This window comes from Mustela nigripes, chromosome 1, assembly GCF_022355385.1.
Source record: "Mustela nigripes isolate SB6536 chromosome 1, MUSNIG.SB6536, whole genome shotgun sequence".
NCBI classification, from domain to species: Eukaryota; Metazoa; Chordata; class Mammalia; order Carnivora; family Mustelidae; genus Mustela; species Mustela nigripes.
In genome coordinates this window covers 96,687,466-96,708,014 of record NC_081557.1, presented here as the reverse complement: position 1 = coordinate 96,708,014, position 20,549 = coordinate 96,687,466, and the positions used below count along the sequence as shown (strand labels likewise).

General features: G+C 44.5%; 1 protein-coding gene across 11 annotated transcripts in view; it reads left to right on the top strand.

The window, feature by feature from the left end:
* DIXDC1 (DIX domain containing 1) overlaps positions 1-20,549 on the top strand; it is a 70,894-nt gene that overhangs the window by 48,363 nt on the left and 1,982 nt on the right. For all 11 annotated transcript variants that reach the window (XM_059417137.1, XM_059417105.1, XM_059417173.1 and 8 more), the window contains 13 exons: positions 43-191; positions 3,319-3,408; positions 4,532-4,585; positions 6,379-6,429; positions 8,521-8,625; positions 9,048-9,101; positions 9,569-9,661; positions 9,741-9,812; positions 10,601-10,690; positions 11,030-11,191; positions 11,666-11,732; positions 18,720-18,825; positions 19,775-19,883. In XM_059417137.1, coding sequence (XP_059273120.1) covers positions 43-191; positions 3,319-3,408; positions 4,532-4,585; positions 6,379-6,429; positions 8,521-8,625; positions 9,048-9,101; positions 9,569-9,661; positions 9,741-9,812; positions 10,601-10,690; positions 11,030-11,191; positions 11,666-11,732; positions 18,720-18,825; positions 19,775-19,883 — 1,202 coding nt within the window. The remainder of the gene's footprint in view (positions 1-42; positions 192-3,318; positions 3,409-4,531; positions 4,586-6,378; positions 6,430-8,520; positions 8,626-9,047; positions 9,102-9,568; positions 9,662-9,740; positions 9,813-10,600; positions 10,691-11,029; positions 11,192-11,665; positions 11,733-18,719; positions 18,826-19,774; positions 19,884-20,549) is intronic.

Here is a 20,549-nt window from a genome sequence, read left to right as displayed (position 1 = left end):
ACTTCTTCAGCATGAACTGTACTCCCTCCTTTCATTTTGCAGAGGAAACAGACTCTCCGCTTTCCCGAGACTGGCGCCCGGGCAGCCCCGGAACCTACCTGGAGACCTCATGGGAAGAACAGCTGTTGGAACAACAAGAACATTTGGAAAAAGAAATGGAGGAAGCAAAGAAAATGATATCAGGATTACAGGTAGCTCTTTGCCGTGTGGTTTGTCCTCAGTCACCGATTGATGCTTATTTTTAAGTCACGAGAATCAGTTGAAAATCACTTTTCAGTTTCATATGACATCAGAGTTGAATGGGGAGTTTAGACAGAGTAGTACTCGAAGAGCAGAAAATTCTTTCTTTGTGGGTGCTCGCTCCCAAATGGACCTTGCGGTCTCTCACTGGCTGCACAGCTGTTGGAATTTCTGCAAGCCTGGGAGCCATTACGGACCCCTACCCAACCCTTCTTCTGGCTCTTTGCTTATAGGCAAGTCTCACCTGTCCACAGCTATGTACCTGCAGTCGTGGGCCTTCGCCAGAGATTGGCAGTGGGAACAGTCTAGAATTTGTCCCCAGAAATTCTCTCGCAGGAAGAACACAAGGGCCAGTAATGCGGCAGGTCCCCATTTGAGTTTAGCTGAGGGATTTAGCTCCCTCCTAATGCGTTTGCAAGAGGTTGCCAAGCCATAATGATCAGGTAACAGGTTTTCCTCGAACAACAAAGCTCTTCAGTCTTTTCTATACCTTCGTGCCAGCTCGGCAATTCGACCCCTGAGGCCGACTGACCCAATTGACTTCGTTCCTACCCTGAGTGACCACCCCCCCCCCAATCCTCTGTCTTTGTGCATCTGTCCCTGTTTGGGGGGGGGGCTTGCCATGTGCTGATGACCCTGAAATTGTCTAGGATTCTGTTCATGCTGGGAACGGCCCTGCTTCTGAATTGTCAGATATTTATGGATACGTAAACAAAGCCCACATTATGTGAGTGGCTCTGGCAGCCCGTAGGTGGTGGAGGGCGTGCTCCCAGCCAGCCAGCAGCAGGGTGGGGACACAAAGGGTGCCGAAAGAAAGAAGGAGATTGGTGCTGGGGAGACACAGTTTGCATAATGTATGCCACTGGAGCTGGGAAGGGTTGGAGGAATGTTTACTGCCTAAACATTCCCAAGGAGAGTTGTTGATTTTTCCCCATTGGCTTTGTTATTTTTTAAATGTCTGCCTTTGAGATCTCTTATCTGCCACTCCACCAAGGACTGGTTTAATTAATGAGTGCGAACTTTGGGATTACACCCAACCGGCTCTTTCCCAGGATGGTTTGCAGTATATGAACACAGATATCCATCAGTTTGGCTTTCGGTTTAGTTTGCATTTTTCAGTCTGGGAGAAATCCGACGGCAGATTAGACAGAAAGAGAAGAGATTTGACAGGCAGAAAGTCAGCACCCTAATATTCCCTGCAAACAGAGTTGCTTTAATTCACAGCCACATGATCACAATGAGAATTCAGTTCCATTATAGAATACAATGGGGCTCACAGCATCCACTGGGCTCCTTAACTCTTTCGGTGATGAGGGAGTTGCGTGCTAAGCCACGACCAGGATTTATGACTTCTTAGTGTACCTCAGTTAGAGCCCACTGAACACTTTGCCACTAACAGAGTTAATGTGTCTATGATGTTGCTCTCCCTTAGCTCCCTGTGGTATCATACTTGTCTTACACCTCTTGCCACGCTCCAGGGGATAGCCAAATTCATTCGCTTTACTAATATTTTATAATTAGTTACTGCTTGATAGACCAACCAGCGGCTGATTTTAAACAGTTTTTGTATACCAGCATTTGTGATGTAATTAGTGTTACATTTACTGAGATGGGGTTTAATCTCTGTTACTTTATTTTTTTTTTTTTTAAGATTTTGTTTATTTATTTGACAGACAGAGATCACAAGTAGGCAGAGAGTCAGGCAGAGAGAGGAGGAAGCACAGAGAGGCCCAATGCGGGGCTCGATCCCAGGACCCTGAGATCATGACCTGAGCCGAAGGCAGAGGCTTTAACCCACTGAGCCACCCAGGCGCCCCATAACCTCTGTAACTCTTGACTGAACTGGGACAGAACTGAAATATAAAAAGGGGACACACTCTTAAATCTTCCACTGAGCTGATAGGTCTTGTAATCCTACCTGCATGAGCAGTTCAGGTTTTGTGAGTGCTAAAGAATACAGTTTTGGGGGTCTTCTTGAGGAATAAGGTTACAGATTATGAGTACAGTTGATCTTTGGCCAACTTGTGGGGGAGGTGACTAGGGGCACCAACCCCCTGCACAGTTGAAAATCTGTGTATGACTTTTGACTCCCCCAGAACTTAACTACTAACAGCCTACTGTTGACCATAAGGTTTACTGAAAACATAAAGAGTTGATTAACCCCTCTTTTGACTGTTACCGGTATTACATACTGTGCTCTTAAAGTAAACTAGAGAATAGCAAATGTTAAAATCATAAGGAGGAGAAAATATGCTTTCAGAACTGAAATGTATTTTGTAAAAAAAAAAAATTTATATCAGTGGGACCTGTGCAGTGCAAACCCGTGTTGTTGAGCTGTACAATATTAGAGCGGGGCTTTGGGATGGTCAGTGCCTGTGAAGGGCTCTAGGGTCTGTGCTTCCTCTCCTTCAGGGTAAGTGTGCCTCCCCCACCCCCCACCCCCCACACTCTGTGAAAGCAAAGCCTGGTGTGGGGAGCGGAAATGAGGACATCTCTCTGTCAATAGGTTTTCCTTCTTGTTCCATACAGGTTGCCCTAGGGAGTAAAAATTCAGAGTTATTAAAACAAACAGAAACCCAACAAACCCAAGTCAGTGCTCGAAATGTATTTTTTTTTTTTTAAGATTTTTTCTTTCTCAGTAATCTCTACACCTATCCTGGGGCTCAAACACACAACCCTGAGATCCAGAGTCACACGCTCTACAGACTGAGCCCGCCAGGCGCCCCTAAATGTGTTTTAAATAATTCATTGTAGTTAACTTCTCTAAGGAAAGGTAATTCTTTTAGTTCACTTTCTAGGTAGTAAATTTAGTTTGAGCAGCTGGAGCCACAGAGCCTTGAAGGGAAGGATTCAGGCACATCCAGGAAGATGAAAGGGTCCTAAGTGTGGGCCCGATAAGAGGAACTTCTGAGAGACCCAAGATGAAAAATTGGAGGTATCAAGGGACCAAAAATTACCAAGGAGATTTCCCTGGGAAGCTCAGTTGTGATTTCAGTTTAGGATAAGCTTAGCAAGCTCAACTCTGGACTCCGTCATCTGATGGGAGTCAGGTTTCTTTCTGCTTCTGTGCTTATTCAGGCCTTACTGCTCAATGGATCCTTACCCGAAGATGAACAGGAGAGGCCCCTGGCCCTCCTTCAACCAGGAGTCAATCCTGAGGAACAGCTGGTGAGTTCCTTCGTCTGTGACTGGACTCCAGATAAACCGGTTTATGTGTTTGATTTGCTTTTAGCTTTCGACTCTGTTGTCCTCACTTTCTTGAAATGTTCTCTTCCCTGACCCCACCTCTCCTGTTTTCCTCTGTATTTTTGACTGTTTCTTCCATTCTCCCTCCCTCTCCTCATCAACAAATTTACTGAGCGCCAACTATGCCTGGCACAACTTCCTGGTACTGGAGATGCCCTAAGGACAAAGCAGACCTACGACCCCACCCTCACAGAGCTCACCTTCAAGTTCCCTTTGAAGCTCCTCAGAGTTCCCCTGGGGGCCACTGCTATGGATCTGTTCACCTGGGCGGTGTTACCTGCCTCCTTGGCGTCATGCACTTCCCACCCTGCTTCTCAGATGCTGATTTCTAGCTCGCCTCTGGAGCTGTAGACTGACTGGCCTGTGTGGCATGTAACCACCGCCCATCATCTCCACTTCCGTGTCCCGTAAGCCTCTCACTACCTCGAGTCCTAAATTAAACGGCTTTTCTCTCTCCACCACCAAAACTACTTGTCCCTTTGCACTCTGTTTCTGATCGCTACCCACGGCCCCAGATACCCAAGACTGAACATCATCCTTGCATCCTTCTGGCCCTTCCCTCTGTGTCTGATAGGTCACCCAGCTCTGTCCATTCCCCCTTTAAATTATATCCATCCACTTCTCTCCTTTCTCAAAGCCACGACCTTAATTCAGTCCTCCATCCAGTATGCTAGCAGCCTTCCAGCTGGTTTTCCTGATTCCTCTCCTGACCTACTCTAATTCATTTTCTATAAAACAGCAACAATAAAATTTCCCTCCAAGGCAAGAGTCATTTTATCATTCCTTTGCTTTTCCTCGGACCCGCTGTACCTAGTACACAAGCACTTGTCTGAATTTCATCCACAGTCCTTTCCTTGCCCCTCCCCCACTTGTGCTTCCCCCAGAGAGGAGGGGCTGCTTCCTGTTCTCTGTATTCAGTTAGGAGGCTAACATTGGAAAAGGTACCCAGTAAATACTTGCTGAACCCAGTAAATATTTGCTGAATGAATGACCTCTGAATTTCACGGCATAGCTGCATAGCCATCTCTTTGTGCCTTATATTTAGATTATAATCCAGAGTCGTCTGGATCAGAGTATGGAGGAGAATCAGGACCTAAAGGTATGTCAGAACATGTGCCTTTTTCCCTTTGAAAAAACTTATGGGAATATCATACACCAGCATCAGAACAGTGATGTGTATGAGTGACGGGATGCAGACTTAGGACTTTGGCTGTGTCTGTTTTATATCTTTGATTGAAAGAGAGAGACATGTCCTGAGTATGGCAAAAACGTAATGTCTTTTGAGTCTTGGTGGTAATAGGTATCTATGTCATTGGTTCCACCTTTCTTTGTGTTTTAAATGTTTCATAATTTTTCTTTTTTAATTAAAAATGGGTCTAATATCAATATGGTTCTTTTCTTTTTTTTTTTAAATTTTTAGTTCATTTCTTTGAGAGAGAGGGAATGTGAATGAGAGCACGAGGTGGGGGTGGGTCAGAGGGAGAGGGAAAAGCAGACTCTCCACTGAGCAGAGAGCCTGACTAAGGGCTGGAGCCCAGGACCCTGAAATCATGACCTGAGCCAAAGGCAGATGCTTAACTGACGAGCCACCCAGGTGCCCCCCAGTATGGTCTTTTTAAGATCATTTTAAAATAATTTATACTACATTAATTTCAGCTGTACAACATTGATTTGATATGTGTATATATTATGAAATGATCACCATTATAAATGTAGTTAACATCCACCACCACACAGTTACACATTTTTGTTCCTTTTTTCTTTCTTTTTTTTTTTTAAAGATTTATTTATTTATTTATTTGACAGACAGATCACAAGTAGGCAGAGAGGCAGGCAGAGAGAAAGAAGAGGAAGCAGGCTCCCTGCTGAGCAGAGCGAGCCCGATGTGGGGCTCCATGAGGGGCTTGATCCCAGGACCCTGGGATCATGACCTGAGCCGAAGGCAGAGGCTTTAACCCACTGAGCCACCCAGGCGCCCCACATTTTTTTTCTTTTAATGAGAACTTTTAACATTTATTATCTTACCAACTTTCAAATACATGATACAGTAGTATTAATCATAGTCTAGTACGGTCCTTTATAAAGACTTCTTCCCAGAATGCTTCTAGTTCAATGGGTTTTAACTTTTTTGGAGTCCTAGGTATATGACTAAAGCCATTAGCACTCTCCAGGATATGCACAAGTATGTGCTCACACACTCACTGACTTGAATTTTTAATAGAATTACTTTCGAGTCCATCTGTGGAGCCCATGTTAGGAATTTCCTATTTTAGATATGTTAATTCCAAACTCGTAATGGGATGCAATAGGAAAGAAGACCAGGGTCTAGGGTCTGCGTGTTCCTCTCCTAAAATCTTCCCTAGTGACAGTTATATACGTGTCTTTAATCTATTGTAAGGGGTGGATAATTAGTATTTCATTGTTGGGCTAAATGTGTCTTTGTTTGGTTTATAAAGAACAATGCCCACTTGGAGAATCCGAAGGACTCTAGCCCTTTGTCGAACACATGACACTGGGGGTAGGCATGTGAAGATAGGATTGTGTGCTTCAGTAAGGGAGACCTAGATTATGATGATTAGGTTTTCCTGTCAGTGAAGAGGGCTAAGTGTAGGAATGAGAGTCTGTGGGAATGTGGTATCTTCTTTCTTGACAAGACGCTTCTCTACCTGCATTTGGGCCTGGGTAGCACAGAGAAGGACAGGATGGGTCTCGTTCTTGTTTCTGTGAGGCCGCCTTTACTGTTTACTGGACCGGATCTGCTTTCCGCCTCAGGAGAGGGTTCGTTGTTCATGGAATGGCTATCTGAGTTTTGTGTTCCTCCTGACAGAATGAGGTAATGCTTCTGATGCAACCCAGATGCCACCATCTGATCTAACTATATTTGGTTTGCAGAAGGAGCTGCTGAAATGTAAACAAGAAGCCAGAAACTTACAGGGGATAAAGGTAAAAAGGAAGACATTTAACCCTTTCAATAAACTCTACCCGGTAAACCTGTCTACTGCTGAGCGTGGGCAGGAGGAGGATGGTTGCGGCTGGGGTCTTGTATACATTTGCAGGAGCCTTGGGCAGGTGGAGTGCTACTAGGAAGTATCACTTTGTGGATGAGAAGTGACACACGTTGGGGAAAACACCAGCGTTTTGCTGAGGCTAATTTCTGACGTTACGACTTGTTACGCTGTCCCTTCCCCTCTACCACCCTCACAGTTTTTATATGTAAAAACAACCAGGTTTTAAAGTTTTCTTCAGTTCTAAAGACGAATGTCCTCTTAAACATTGTAATTTACTTAGTGTTTGAGTAGGTAATGGTATTTAATGGCTTGAAGTGAAGATGGTGTGAAAAGACCATGCCTGAAAAGTCTGTCTTCCAGCCCTGGCCCCTCCCCCCACTCAGTCACTTAGTTCTCTTTCCTGGCGGTTACTTACAGTTATCAATCAATATGTGTGTATATGATTTTTCCCTCAATAATAGTGTATTATACATACAGCTTGACACTTTGCTCTTTTTCCACCTAGTAGCATATCTTGGAGATCATTCTATTTCAGTACATAAAAACCTTCCTAGATCTTTTTTATGGTTGCATAGTATGCCAGTATATATTTATCTGATCATGTAATCAGTTCCTGTTGATGGTCTTTTAGGTTACCTCCAGTCTTTTGCTAATACAGTGATCTAGCTAGCAGTTTTGAATATATGTTGCTTCTCCTCCATGGGAATGCTTCTGTTGAATAAACACTTAGAAACGTGAAAGGATGTTCTTAAGCTGCTGTCTTCCCCTCTTCCTTACACTCCTGTTCCCAGGCAGACTTCCCTACACTCCTGTTCACAGCTCCGCAGGGTTTGTCAGAGTCAGTATATTTCATAGAGTATATTTCATATTTCCTTTGAGATATGTCAGTAAACAAAGCATTCCATGCTCAGATGAGTTTGAGAAAGGCCTTGTAGGCTGGAAGAGTCCCATACTAGAGGACCTGAGAAAGTCTGCCATAAAAAGTTTGGAATTATTAACCACAGAAGTGCTTTTTCTCCCTTGCAACACTTACTAACACTTTGGGAAAAGTTCTCTGAACTGCCAATGCTAAGCGCATCTTAGATGACCTTTGGCGTGTACTGCCGTGGCTGACAGCGTACTTAAGGACAGACCCTCACCTTCTCCAGAGCCCACCCCATTTTTCTTTGCATTCTGTAAAGAGAGGAAAATCAAGGCAATCACACTGCAGTGCAGCTCCAGTCCCAAGTTCCATGTGAGGTCATCATGGTTGGAAAAGTTTGTTCTAGCCGATCTTTTTAAGTGTATACATCCCACAGTTCTTAGGCATGGTAGAAACCAAGAGAGTCCAAGCTGAGAGACAGCACCATGAAGCTGGTAAGATCATAGGATACTGGGAAGAGAAACCACAAGTCCAAGAGGAGTTCCGAGCATGGAAATACAATCCCAGTCCTGGTCTAGACTAGGCATTGGAAGGCAGTGGGAGTAGGCCGAGAGGGATTCCAGGGATTCTCTATGAATGGGGTGGCAGGCAGCAGTAGGGCGCAGCCCTCAAGAGATGGGTATTTGGCAGAGAAGGAGAAGGAAAAAGAGCTCATCTAGACTCAGTATTTATATGGCCTAGATACAGATGAGGAAGCCAGGGTGGGAGGAAAGAGAGAGCGTTGTCCATGGTCGCCGTCATGAAGGTAAGCAATAGACTGGTCATCTGAATCTCGGTCTGTTGGATCCCAAAGGCCACCAACTCTTTCTCTGGCATCATGCTGGCAGGAAGGCATTGGAGGGTAGGGGTGAGTAATAGGTGGAGGAGAAAGCGGGTTTCAGTCAGCTAGGTAGGACAGTGGATAGGACTTTTCTTCAGGTGCTAGCATCCAGGAGAGGGACAGAAGAATCCCTGCTCATCTCCTCACTGCAAGACCTCATACTCTTTCCGTCTCCTAGTTTGCCCGAACTAATGCTGGATACCAGTAAGGGGTTTAAAACTTGTAGTGATGACTGGTTGATTGATTGACTGGGACCACAGTAATGAGTGAGCTTTTGTTCCCAGGACGCCTTGCAGCAGAGGTTGACCCAACAGGACACCTCTGTTCTTCAGCTCAAACAAGAACTGCTGAGGGCGAATATGGACAGAGATGAGCTGCACAACCAGAATGTGAGCTGCATGAATGAACTCGGACCTCATGGAGCCCCAGGAGCAAAATAGGATGCATGAAGTCCAGTTCGATCTGCCATCCTGACCTCTTAGCTTATTTCTGAGCTGCCTGTCCTCCATGTCTGCAATTAGTCTTACTTCCTGTTAGAGTCATCTCTGCCCTCGCTGAAAGCCCATACCTCCCTGGCCTTGAGCCCTTGAATTTTGAGCACACTGAGACAGAGACAAAACCGTGGTGCTACCATTTGATTATCTTACTAAAGAAATGGAGAGCAGCTGTGTGTTTTCACCATAGTCGTGCGTACTCTGTGCTCTGTGCCCTCACAGCCAGCATCAGCTCTGGTTACTGTGTGGTTGGTTTCCTACTGGGCGTGGCAGACAATACCTCTGTGCCGGTTAATTCTTTCTTTACCTTCTTGCAGGTGGACCTGCAGAGGAAGCTAGAGGAGCGGAACAGGCTCTTGGGAGAGTATAAAGTAAGAATGTCTATCAGTTTGGAAATGATTCCCATTTGACCTTTTATGGATCGTCTGTTGTTGCTCTTGTTCAAAGAGCTCTGAATACTCTGTTCTCATTGCTGCTTTCTGCAAGGACATCTTCTGGGTGCCTTTGATTCCACAACCCTGAAGAACAGATAGCATGTCTACGAGAAGGAGTACAGAGCTGGTTGTCTGCAAACTTCCATCTCAACCTTTATGTCTAACCTGCATGCGTGCCATGTGGCGGTCCTCCTGCAAATGCTAGTTCCCTTCTGCCTTACTGTTCCAAGAACCCTCTGTACTGTGTCAGATCACTATGGTGTGGAATGTCTTCCTGTGTGGCTTGAGGAAAGGACTCTTCCCCTTGAGCCTCTCCTTTGCTCAGGTGGAACTTGCCCAGCCAGCAGTGAGCTGTTCAGCGCACTTGGCTTTGCACCCACCTGAAAGCTCTGTCTCTGTTGCAGAAAGAGCTGGGGCAGAAGGAGCGCCTCCTGCAGCAGCACCAGGCCAAGCTGGAAGAAGCCCTCCGGAAGCTCTCCGAGGCCAGTTACCAGCAGGTGGGAGTTGAGGCCCCCACTGACTTCCTGCGCCTCCAGCCTGAAGACAGCTTTTTCTGATGTCGTCTCTTCCTTGTAGGTGGACCTAGAGCGGGAGCTGGAACAGAAAGACGTCCTTTTGGCTCACTGTATGAAAAGAGAGGCAGATGAGGTAACCTGCCCCTTCGGGCCCTCTTCCCACATCTCTAGGGTTAAAGAGGCTATTTGGTGAGGGGGTTTAGAGTGCAGGGTCCAGGGGCTCCTGGCTGGCTCAGTCGCAGGAATATGCAGGCAATATATCTTGATCTCAGGGTCTTGAGTTCGAGCCCCACATTGGGTATCAAGAATACTTAAATAAATAAAACTTGAAAAATTTAAAAATAAGAACGCAGCTTCCAAGCAAAGAAAATCTAGTTTCAAATTCCAGCTTTTCATACTTGTTGCCATTGTGTGACCTTAATTTGCTTCACTTTTGAGCTTTAGAAATAAGACCTATTGAAAAAAAAAGAAAGAAAGAAAGAAGACTCATCAGGAAAAAAAAAAAAGAAATGACTCATCTGGAAAATAGACAGTCCACTTGGCACAAAGTCAGGCTCCAAAATATTAGTCTTTGTTCTTATTCTTTTCCTCACTGAAGTGAAGTCAGGAGGCGCCGAAGCAGCCTTCTCAGCCCTGCCCATGGCCACGCTGAGGCAAGGGTGGGGGTCCCCCGGCCGAGGCTTCCATTTTGCTCATTCCTTATTCAGCAGTGCCAACCAGTTATCAAGTACCGGGGTTACAGCAGGGAACGAAAGGAGAAAAAGGTCTTTGCACTCATGAGGGTTAAATTCTAATTGAGAGCAACATGAACAGACAGACAATGGGAGACTGTGATAGGAAGTGGTAAGTGTGAGTAAGAAAGGTGAGGACATCTCGGTTTGGAATTTTCCCTTACACCAAGTGTCACTTCTTGCTGCGTAGGTGACCAGCTACAACAGTCACAACTCTCAGAGCAATGGTTTTCTCCTTCCAGTGGCAGGAAAAGGAGCTGCTTCCGTCACTCACAAAGGGGTAGGTTCTTGGGATTTGCATGCAGACCCCACTTCCAGCTAAAACCAGAACAGTGGCCTAACCATCACCAGCACCCCCAGGCCTTTTGTACCCCAGTTCCCTAATTCCTGCATCTGATGAGCGCAGAGGATGCAAGACTCTTGCTGTCCGCCGTGAATAATCAATGGGCAAACAATAGGCCCACTTCTGTGAAGGAAAATTTCTTAGCATTCATACCTCCTCCCTTGGAAATAAAAGATCCGGCCTGGGAGCCTCTGTGTAGGGTGTTGAGCCCAGCAGTGGGGATGTGGTTAGTCCTGTGGCCGCGCCAGCTCAGCGGCACCTCCCTTCTGCCCCCAGACCAGCGACCTGCAGCTCGTTCGCGACGCGCTCCGCAGCCTGCGCGGCAGCTTCAGCGGCCACGACCCTCAGCACCACACCATCGACAGCCTGGAGCAGGGCCTCTCCAGCCTGATGGAGCGCTTGCACGCCATGGAGACCCAGAAGAAGCCGGACAGAAGGGTAATCCTCTTTCTGGGCCGGTTCTCTTGGGCCAGCACCAAAGAACTTCGTTGTGTCAAGTTTAATTGAGATGGCGGCTTTGCCAACAGACATGTCAAAGGTTTTCCTCTAAGTGGAGCCGACTCTGCATCAGGAAAGGCATTCGTGATAACTCTTGCTCCTAGAAATTGCATAAGGGTTTAAGGAAGTGTGGTTCTTGAGCCCACAGTAGTCTCCTCTACTGCTTCTTGCCCTTCCTTCTTCTCCCCTGAATGAGCTTGGCATTGGATGTGGAAATATATGGGAAACTACATTGGAGACTAGAGAGCCTTTTATAAATGTACATCGTTCTTATTAGAATATAATGTCCAATTTTATATACTGTGGAAGATGGGGTAGAAAAGTATATATTTCAGGTACATTTTTATGATTTAAATTTCTTGGATAAATTCTCCTGCTGATGATAACTCTTGGTATTTTTGTGTGGCTTCTCAGGTTCGGGGCAAGTCACCCAGAACTCAAGCATGTAGTGAATACCGGGAGTCCTGGCCCCCTAATTCAAGTAAGTACTCATTACTGCTCAGTAAGGGCTCCTAGCTTATTAGATCAGAAATTTAGTACTTTTCTTGCTACTGACATTTTGAGAGTAGAATTTTTCTTGTGGTACTTCACTCTTTTTTTTTTTTTTTAAAGATTTTATTTATTTATTTGACAGAGATCACAAGTAGGCAGAGAGGCAGGCAGAGAGAGAGAGAGAGAGGAGGAAGCAGGCTCCCTGCAGAGCAAAGAGCCTGACATGGGGCTCGATCCCAGAACCCTGGGATCATGACCTGAGCCGAATGCAGAGGCTTTAACCCACTGAGCCACCCAGGTGCCCCAGTGGTGGTACTTCACTCTTACATTGCTTCTGTAGGAATACTTGAATCGAGTTACTTCTAGGATGTGAAGACACATACCGGCCGTCATCAGCACCATTACCCCAAGTACCTTTAGCACGTGCAGGATGCTCCTGGCTCAGGATATTCCAAAGATATTTTGGAAAATATACAATATCAAAATATTTACACCGAACACAGCAGAATATAAAACAACAGAAACACACACAAATCCCCCTACAGTCCCAAATAGTACAGGAAATTTCCAGTTCTTCCTGAAGGCAAAAGTTTAATTTCTTTGGGGATTTTCCTTAAAACTGGGGGCTTGGGTCTTTCAAAAGACTTGCGCCACCTAGTGGCCACGCTGAAGAAGTAATTTAATCTGCTCTCTGCCCTCTCCTTAATTCCTTTCCTTGTTCCTTCAAACATGCCGGAAACCTACCCTGCCTGGTAATTTCTCTTTTACCACGTATGTTAACATTTTTCTTTAATAATATCCACATTTTGTCTTTTATGGTTTACCCAGGCCTAATCTAAAAGTACATAATAATCTACAAAAACCAAATAGTAAAAAGCTAACCGTTTGTTACCGTTTTTTTTTTTTTTTTTAAGATTTTATTTATTTATTTGACAGAGAGAGATCACAGTAGACAGAGAGGCAGGCAGAGAGAGGGAGAGGGAAGCAGGCTCCCTGCTGAGCAGAGAGCCTGACGTGGGACTCGATCCCAGGACCCTGAGATCATGACCCGAGCCGAAGGCAGCGGCTTAACCACTGAGCCACCCAGGCACCCTACAGTTTTTTTTTTTAAAGATTTTATTTATTTATTTGACAGAGAGAGATCACAAGTAGGCAGAGAGGCAGACAGAGAGAGGAGGAAGCAGGCTCCCCACTGAGCAGAGAGCCCGATGTGGGACTTGATCCCAGGACCCTGAGATCATGACCTGAGCTGAAGGCAGCGGCTTAACCCACTGAGCCACCCAGGCGCCCACATATACAGTTTTGAAAGCTACATTAATAAACAAAATCTAAAGTAAGACACTTAAGATATTGGGACAATAAGAAAGATAAAATGTTTTTTGTAGGGCAAATAAAATAATATGTAAGCCCCCAGATACCTTTTCTTCTTGAATGAGGGATTTACACTGGGAATAAAAAATTATATTAGTACCAGAATTAGTTTCAATTTCTTTCTTAGTATTGTTTTGAAACAGTCATTTTTTTTTTTTTAAGATTTATTTATTCATTTATTTATTTGTCAGAGAGAGAGAGTGAGAGAGTGTGTGTGTACAAGCAGGGGGAGCGGCCTGGAGAGGGAGAGGCAGGCTGAGCAAGGAGCTGGAAGCTAGACTCGATCCCGGGACCCTGGGATCATGGCCTGAGCCAAAGGCAGCTGTTCAATCAACTGAGCCACCCAGATGTCCCTCATTTCTATTTTCTTGAGAGACTTTTTATTTTCTCATCCCTTTCAGGACTTTCTTTAGGTTAATATAAATTGCCAATGCAGATAATTCTAAATATTTGGGAATTCTTCTTTAAAAATCTAAAAATTCCTTCCTTCCTGGAAAAATCCTTTTATGTATTTGCTGTACTTATCCTAAATACTGCAAATATTCATAGCTGCTTATATATACAGAGTTAATCTAATTTCTGTATTCACAGTTACAAGATCTCTCTCCTGAAAATACAAAAGCTTGTGTAACTCATTAGCCTCCTACCTACCGACTTTTTTTCTTATTCCCCCACATCAAACCTTAAAAAAATAGTCTACATGGGATCTTTTTCCATCCTTTCTTCCCATTCACTACTCAAGCCACCAGTTGGCTTTTACTCAGCAAATCCATACTTAGTGTTCTTTTTGTCAGATCACTGTTGACCTTCTTGGCCTTAATCAAAGTGGTTACTTTTCAAACCTTGTCTTCTATTGACTTCTAAAAATCACTGATTGTTCTTCTTTTTTTTTTTTTTAAATATTTTATTTATTTATTTGACAGACAGATCACAGTCAGGCAGAGAAGCAGACAGAGAGAAAGGAAGGGAAGCAGGCTCCCCACTGAGCAGAGAGTCTGATGCGGGGCTCGATCCCAGGACCCTGGGATCATGATCTGAGCTGAAGGCAGAGGCTTTAACCCACTGAGCCATCCAAGCGCCCCAGGGCTGTATTTTTGAATGACAACTGGATATCTCCCTGTAGGCATAATGGTACTTCAAACTTTGTGTCCAAAACTGGATACAAAATAGAGTGGGAAAAATACAGAGTATGGAATCAAACAGATCTGGGGGTGTAGTTTTGGCTCTCAGTAGAGTGTGGATCATGGGCAAGGGAGTTAATTAATATCTATGAATTTTAGTTTCCTTGTTCATGAAATGGAGATAATTTTGAAGGATTATGAGCATTAAGTGAAATATTATGTGCAAATAACATGGCATAGTGGGTGGCAGATGAGAGGTGCAAGGCGAATGTTTATAGTCTCAAAATACCTTCCAATTATTCCCCTCTGGCTTATGCCCTGTCTTTCTCCATTTCATCACACCCAGATCTCCTGAAAGAGTAATCTTTTCTCTGAATCCACTTCTTTTCTTGCCTTTTACTCTTAAGGGGAAGCAATAATAATTATTTTGGATTTAAGAAGTAATACAGTAGAGTGGCCCCTGGGTGGCTCAGTCAGTTAAGCGTCTGCCTCTGGCTCAGGTCTTATCCCAGGGTCCTGGGATGGAGCCCTGCGTTGGGCTCCCTGCTCAGTGGAGATTCTGCTTTTCCCTCTCCCTCTGCCCTCCCACCCCACTGGTGCTCTCTCTGTCTCTCTCAAATAAATAAAAATAAAATCTTAAAAAAATAAAGTAATACAGTAGATGAGCGGAATAGAATTGAGAGTTAAGATAAAACCTATACATCTGTGGTCATTAGACCAGCAGATAGTCTCTTCCACAAATGGTGCTGGACAACAGTATATCCACATGTAGAGATGTAGAGCATAGAGATAGACCCCTACCTCACACCATGTATAAACATTAAAAATGGATCACTGAGGTAAATGTAAGAGCTAAGGCTGTAAAATTCTTGGAAGAAGACCTGGAAAATATTCATGACCTTGGATTCTCAGTCAGCAACAAAAAACAAAGCAAAGCATGAGCAATAGAAGAAAAAATAGGGAAATTGGGACTTCATCAAAATTAAAAAATTTTGCATCAAAGGACACTATCAAGAAAGTGAAAAGACAAAGGCCATAGGACTAAATACTTGAAAAATCATTTATCTGATAAGGCTGTAGAATAGAGAATATACAAAGAACTCTTATAGACTGACAACAAAAGACAAAGAAATCCAGTAATAAACAGGCAAAGGGCTTGAATAAGCGTTTCTCCAAAGATAAACAAATAGCCAGTCCACACATGAAAAGATGTGTAAAACCAAGAGTCATTAGGAAATGCACATCAAAACCACAGTGAGATACCCTAGTTCTAAAGGATTGGAAAATAAATGTTGTTGAGGGGGAGGTCCCAGATATTGCTGGTGGGGATGTCAAATGGTACAGCTGCTGTGGAAAACAATTTAGTGGTTCCTCAGAAACTTAAATACAGAATTATTCTATGATCCAGTAATTCCTTTCTTAGGAATATACTCAAAGAATTAAAAACAGGTATTTAAAAAAAAAACTACAAACTTGCACACACATGTACCTAGCATTATTCAGAATAGCCAGAAGGTAGAAACAACCCAAATGTTCATCCATCACCCAATGAATGTTTAAACAAATTCCGGCATGTGCATCTGATGGAATATTATCCAGCTGTAAAAAGAAACAATGCACTGATCCATGCTACAACATGGATGAACCTTGAAAACGCTAAGTGAATGATGCCAGACACAAAAGGGTATAAACTGCATGAATCCTTTTATATGAAATGCCCAGAATAGGCAGATCCCGAGAAACAACCAGTGAGTACATCAGACAGATGCCAAGATTAGGAAGGAGGGACTGCTTAATGAGTATGAAGTTCTATACCTTTTGGGATAATAAGATGTCCTACAACTAGATAGTAGTTACAGTGACATAATACTGAATGTACTAAATGCCTCTGAATTGTACACTTTGAATGGTTAAAATGGTGAGTTTTGTGTTATGTGAATTTTACCTCTATTTTTAAAAAGTAAGTTAGGCAGCTCTTTCTGCCCACGGGTCCTGTCCCCATGCTTTAATAAAAATCACCTTTTTGCCCCCCCCCATAAGTAAAAATAAAAATAAATTTAAAAAGTAAGTTAAGAAAAATAATTTCCAACCTCTGCCTAGGATATAGAAGGCTCCTTCCCTAACGATAAGACAAAGTTGAGTCCTCTAAAAGAAATCATAACTTTCACTTTCTTGAATCCACGAGAGAGATGAGGTCATAAAGCAACCAACGAGTCCGAGTACAAAGTGATGCCTCCAAGGAGAGACTGGATGCAAGCACTGGTGCACTTGTGGGAGGAAGATGGCCCCACCATACGAATAGGAAAGAATTCAGCTAGGATTATAATTGCTCAAGGCTAAGCAGAGAGGATAGGAACCCTCGGGGCCACAGAAGCAAGGGGAGTTTGCACCCACTCGCAGGCTCTTTATGGACCTCCATTGGGTGCTTATGAAAAATACTGGTTGTGGGGACAGAGTCTAAGGAAGACCTACCTTGGTGGTGGAGGCCCGGGCAGCTGCCACGAAAGGAAAAGCATGAAGCATTCTTCTTTAAGGAACAAAAGCCTTAAGCCAGTAGGGAAGGGCAGTAAATCAGTTTTCTCCTCCCTCCTTGGCCCAGGCAAAGGTGAAGACCTATTTTGACAAGGGAAAGAAAAAGGGAAAAAGAACTGTCTGTGCCTGGGAGACTGGTAGGACACTGTCTTGGGCTCATATCTTAGAGGTTGCCTACCCTTGGGGGAAGAAGAGTAGGACCATTGTGAATGCCCCACCCTCAAGACTGAGGTTGGGTCATGACCACAGAGAAGCTCCCCTCATTGCCAGCCACTGGATGTCCAAGCACTGAGTAAGAAGCAACACCAGCTTGCTGTGGGAAGGCACAAGTGTATAGAGATGGACTCGGGCACAGGCTCACAAGTAAAGTCTAAAGCTGAAGATGGAGGAACAGTGAAGAAAAACCCTCCAGCAATCCAGCTCCTAAACATAACTCTACAGGGATTTGAAGATGGTGGTGCCCCAAAGATAACCTGAACAAAAATCCCAATCCCAGCTCAATTGCAGTCCAGATTAACTGTGGCCTGGCAGAACGAGCAGTGGTCCTATTTCTAAGCATAAATATTTGGTAAGTCACTCTCTGCCGTCATATACATGATGTCTAATATTCAGTAAGAAATTATAAGACATTATAAGACATCCACAAAAGCAAGAAAAATACAGTTACGAGTCAATCAGTATCTACTTGAGAGTAAACTCGTATGATAAGGATGCTGAAATACCTAGAATAAGTTAAGAAAATATATGGAGATAGGATGGCAATGGAGATTTTAGTATAACAAATCAATTAGATTATAAAGTACAGTAATTACTGTTTTTGGTTCTTATGATAAAAATTTCTTAGTCTTTTCTCCTATTAAAGGCATAATCGTAAGTACTCCTTAATTAAAATTTTTAATAAGTACCTGTATAAAGAATAGAGAAGATGCAGACCAAGGAATCTGAGTTAAAAACCATGGGACCGGGGCACCTGGCCTGGGTGGCTCAGTCGGTTAAGCCGCTGACTCTTAATTTCAGCTCAGGTCTCGATCCCAAGGTCCCAGGTCCAGCCCTGCATCGGGCTCCCTGCTCTGTGGGAATCCTGCTTCTCCCTCTCCCTCTGCCTGCCTCTCCCTCTGCTTGTGCTTGTGTGCTTTCTTTCTCTCAGTCAGATGAATAAATAAAATCTTTTTTTTTTTTAAGATTTTATTTGTTTATTTGACAGAGAGAGATCACAAGTAGGCAGAGAGGCAGGTAGAGGGAGATTGGAGGAAGCAGGCTCCCTGCTGAGCAGAGAGCCCAATGCGGGACTTGATCCCAGGACCCTGAGAACATGACCTGAGCCAAAGGCAGTGGCTTAACCCACTGAGCCACCCAGGCGCCCGAATAAATAAAATCTTAAAAAAATAAAAACCAAACCAACCATGGGACCAACACGTACAGATCCTGTGTAGCTAAGGGATGAGATAGGTTTTGTACCTTTCACAACGAAGCATGAAGCCCCTTGGGATCCGAGTTTCTAAGGTCACTTTGCTCTGTGGTTCTTGTTCCTGCTCACGTTTCTCCATGAATTGCGTGGGCGTTCTCTACACCATCTACAAGTTGGCAATGTCTGCGCCTCCTGCTCTGTGTCCCTTCTCCCTTGGTTGAGATCTTGCCTGGCTTCTTTGACCTTTTGACTCTGAGCAACACTGCCTGTCGGGACCCTCGTTGTTCCCTGGGAGAAGTACCTGGAATGGGTGAGAAGTGGCGACCTCATGATAGTGTCCGTGCCCAAAGCACCTCCTTCTGGCTTTGTGGCCCTAGGGGTAACTTCCCGTGGATCACACCCCACAGACGTGGCTGGTGTTTTGCAATGGTGTGGAGGCTGCGCTGTGACCCCAGGCACCTTCATGCTCCTGGAACACTTCGAATGACGGAATGAGGCGGGGTTGGGAGCAAGCTCTGACCTCAGCGTCTCTCTCCAACTGCAGGGTTGCCTCACTCACAGAGCTCCCCGGCTGTCAGCAGCACCTGCACGAAAGTGCTCTATTTCACTGACCGGTCACTCACACCCTTCATGGTCAACATACCAAAGAGGTGAGATTCCAGGATCGCGGTTTCTCTTTCACGTTTTGAAAGGACAAAGTAGTGACAGGAGGCGGACTCAGGGGTTACCTCCCACTGAACGAGCTGAGAGGCGTTTGAGGAACAGTATGGTGTAGCATGAATATAGATCGGGATCCTCGTTGCAGTGTCACCGCTAACCAGTGGTATTGTAAGGGACAGGTCATGATCTGCTGCAAAGTACAGACGCCGTAATGGTGCTTCCAAACCTGATGCACAGTTATGTTCTGAGTTAGGAAAAATCATTTTTTAAGGGTTCAAAACAGCTCCCATTGGTAGGCATGGGTTGCAGCCTGGCCCTCCAGAGCTGTTACTCATCGATCTTGGTCCTGTTTGATGGTTGCATCTAAGCAATTGAGAATTCATGTTAAAAACCTTCAAACATTCCTTTATACTCCCTTGTAAGGTAAATAAAGACTTTTTAAACTCTGGAACCAGCAGCTGAGAGAGGTAATAGGTTGTCCCTCCCCTGGAGAGTATGCTTAGTTGGTCTGGGCTAACAGGGAGATGAAGATGGTGATGTCTGACTTAATTTTATCAGCCTAAAGAGATGGAATATTGTTGCAAAGAAGGAAATCAAGAGAACTTAGACGTATTGATAGTTCAGCCAATTAGATTTCAGAGATCTTATGGTGTCTGATTTCCAGAGTAAAACAGACAAAAGCGATCTGGCTGCTGCTGGAACACAAACATCTATTTTAAATTCTCAGAGCACCCTGTCCGTAATGCTATTCTTCTTCCCTCTTGGTGGCTCCCTAACCTCTGCTGTAGAATTGTCTGGGTTCCCAGGGGCGGGGACCTAACAAGGCCATGTCATTTCTGCCTGGAGAGTCTTTGGCAGGGGCCTGGCTTTAAGGTAACCTCTCATCTTCCCGGCCTAATGAGCAACAGTCTACGTCAGTGCTCTTGCCTTTTGTTGCAGGTTGGGGGAGGTGACACTGAAGGATTTTAAAGCAGCTATTGACCGGGAGGGAAATCACCGGTACCACTTCAAAGCGCTGGATCCTGAGTTTGGCACTGTCAAAGAGGAGGTACAGAATCCCTGGGGGGCCTGGGTGGCATCACTGCTGGGTCCTGAACCCCAGAGCCGCCTCCTCTGCGACCAGTACCCGAGTTCCCTCCCCAGGTCAGAGGAGTTTCCCAGAGCCTCAGGCCCATCTGATTACTCTAGACCGATGTGGTCAGGGAATGCACAAGGAACTGGCAGCTTCCTCAGTTCAAGGACTTCGATCACTTTGACAAACTGGGACAGAATGCTTTATTTTAAAAAGGAGAAAGTTTTGTTAGTGAAAATGAAAGGACCTAAGCTTGAATGGAAGCTTGGCTTGAGGGGGTCCCTTCTCTATCTGTAGCTAAATCTCTAAGAAACTTTTCTGCTTCCTGTGTTGAGCAGAATAAACAAACAGGCATGAGTATGTGGAACTGTATATCGGGATGGTAGTTTCTCAGATAATTAAAATGAGGAACTTCTGGAAAGTCATGTCTGCTTATTCTCAACTCCTTGAATGTTTTCTTAGCCTACGCTTTTCTTTATAATCCTTCTGCCAAATATAGGGAAGAGAGTTCTGGGTTCTTACATAATCACATTGTGATTAAAGCCAATGTTTTATTTCCTAAATATTTCCACACTGAAATGCTTTAATAGCCCTGTTCTATTAGTGGCTTAGAAAATTGAATGAATGAATAAAAAGAACTGC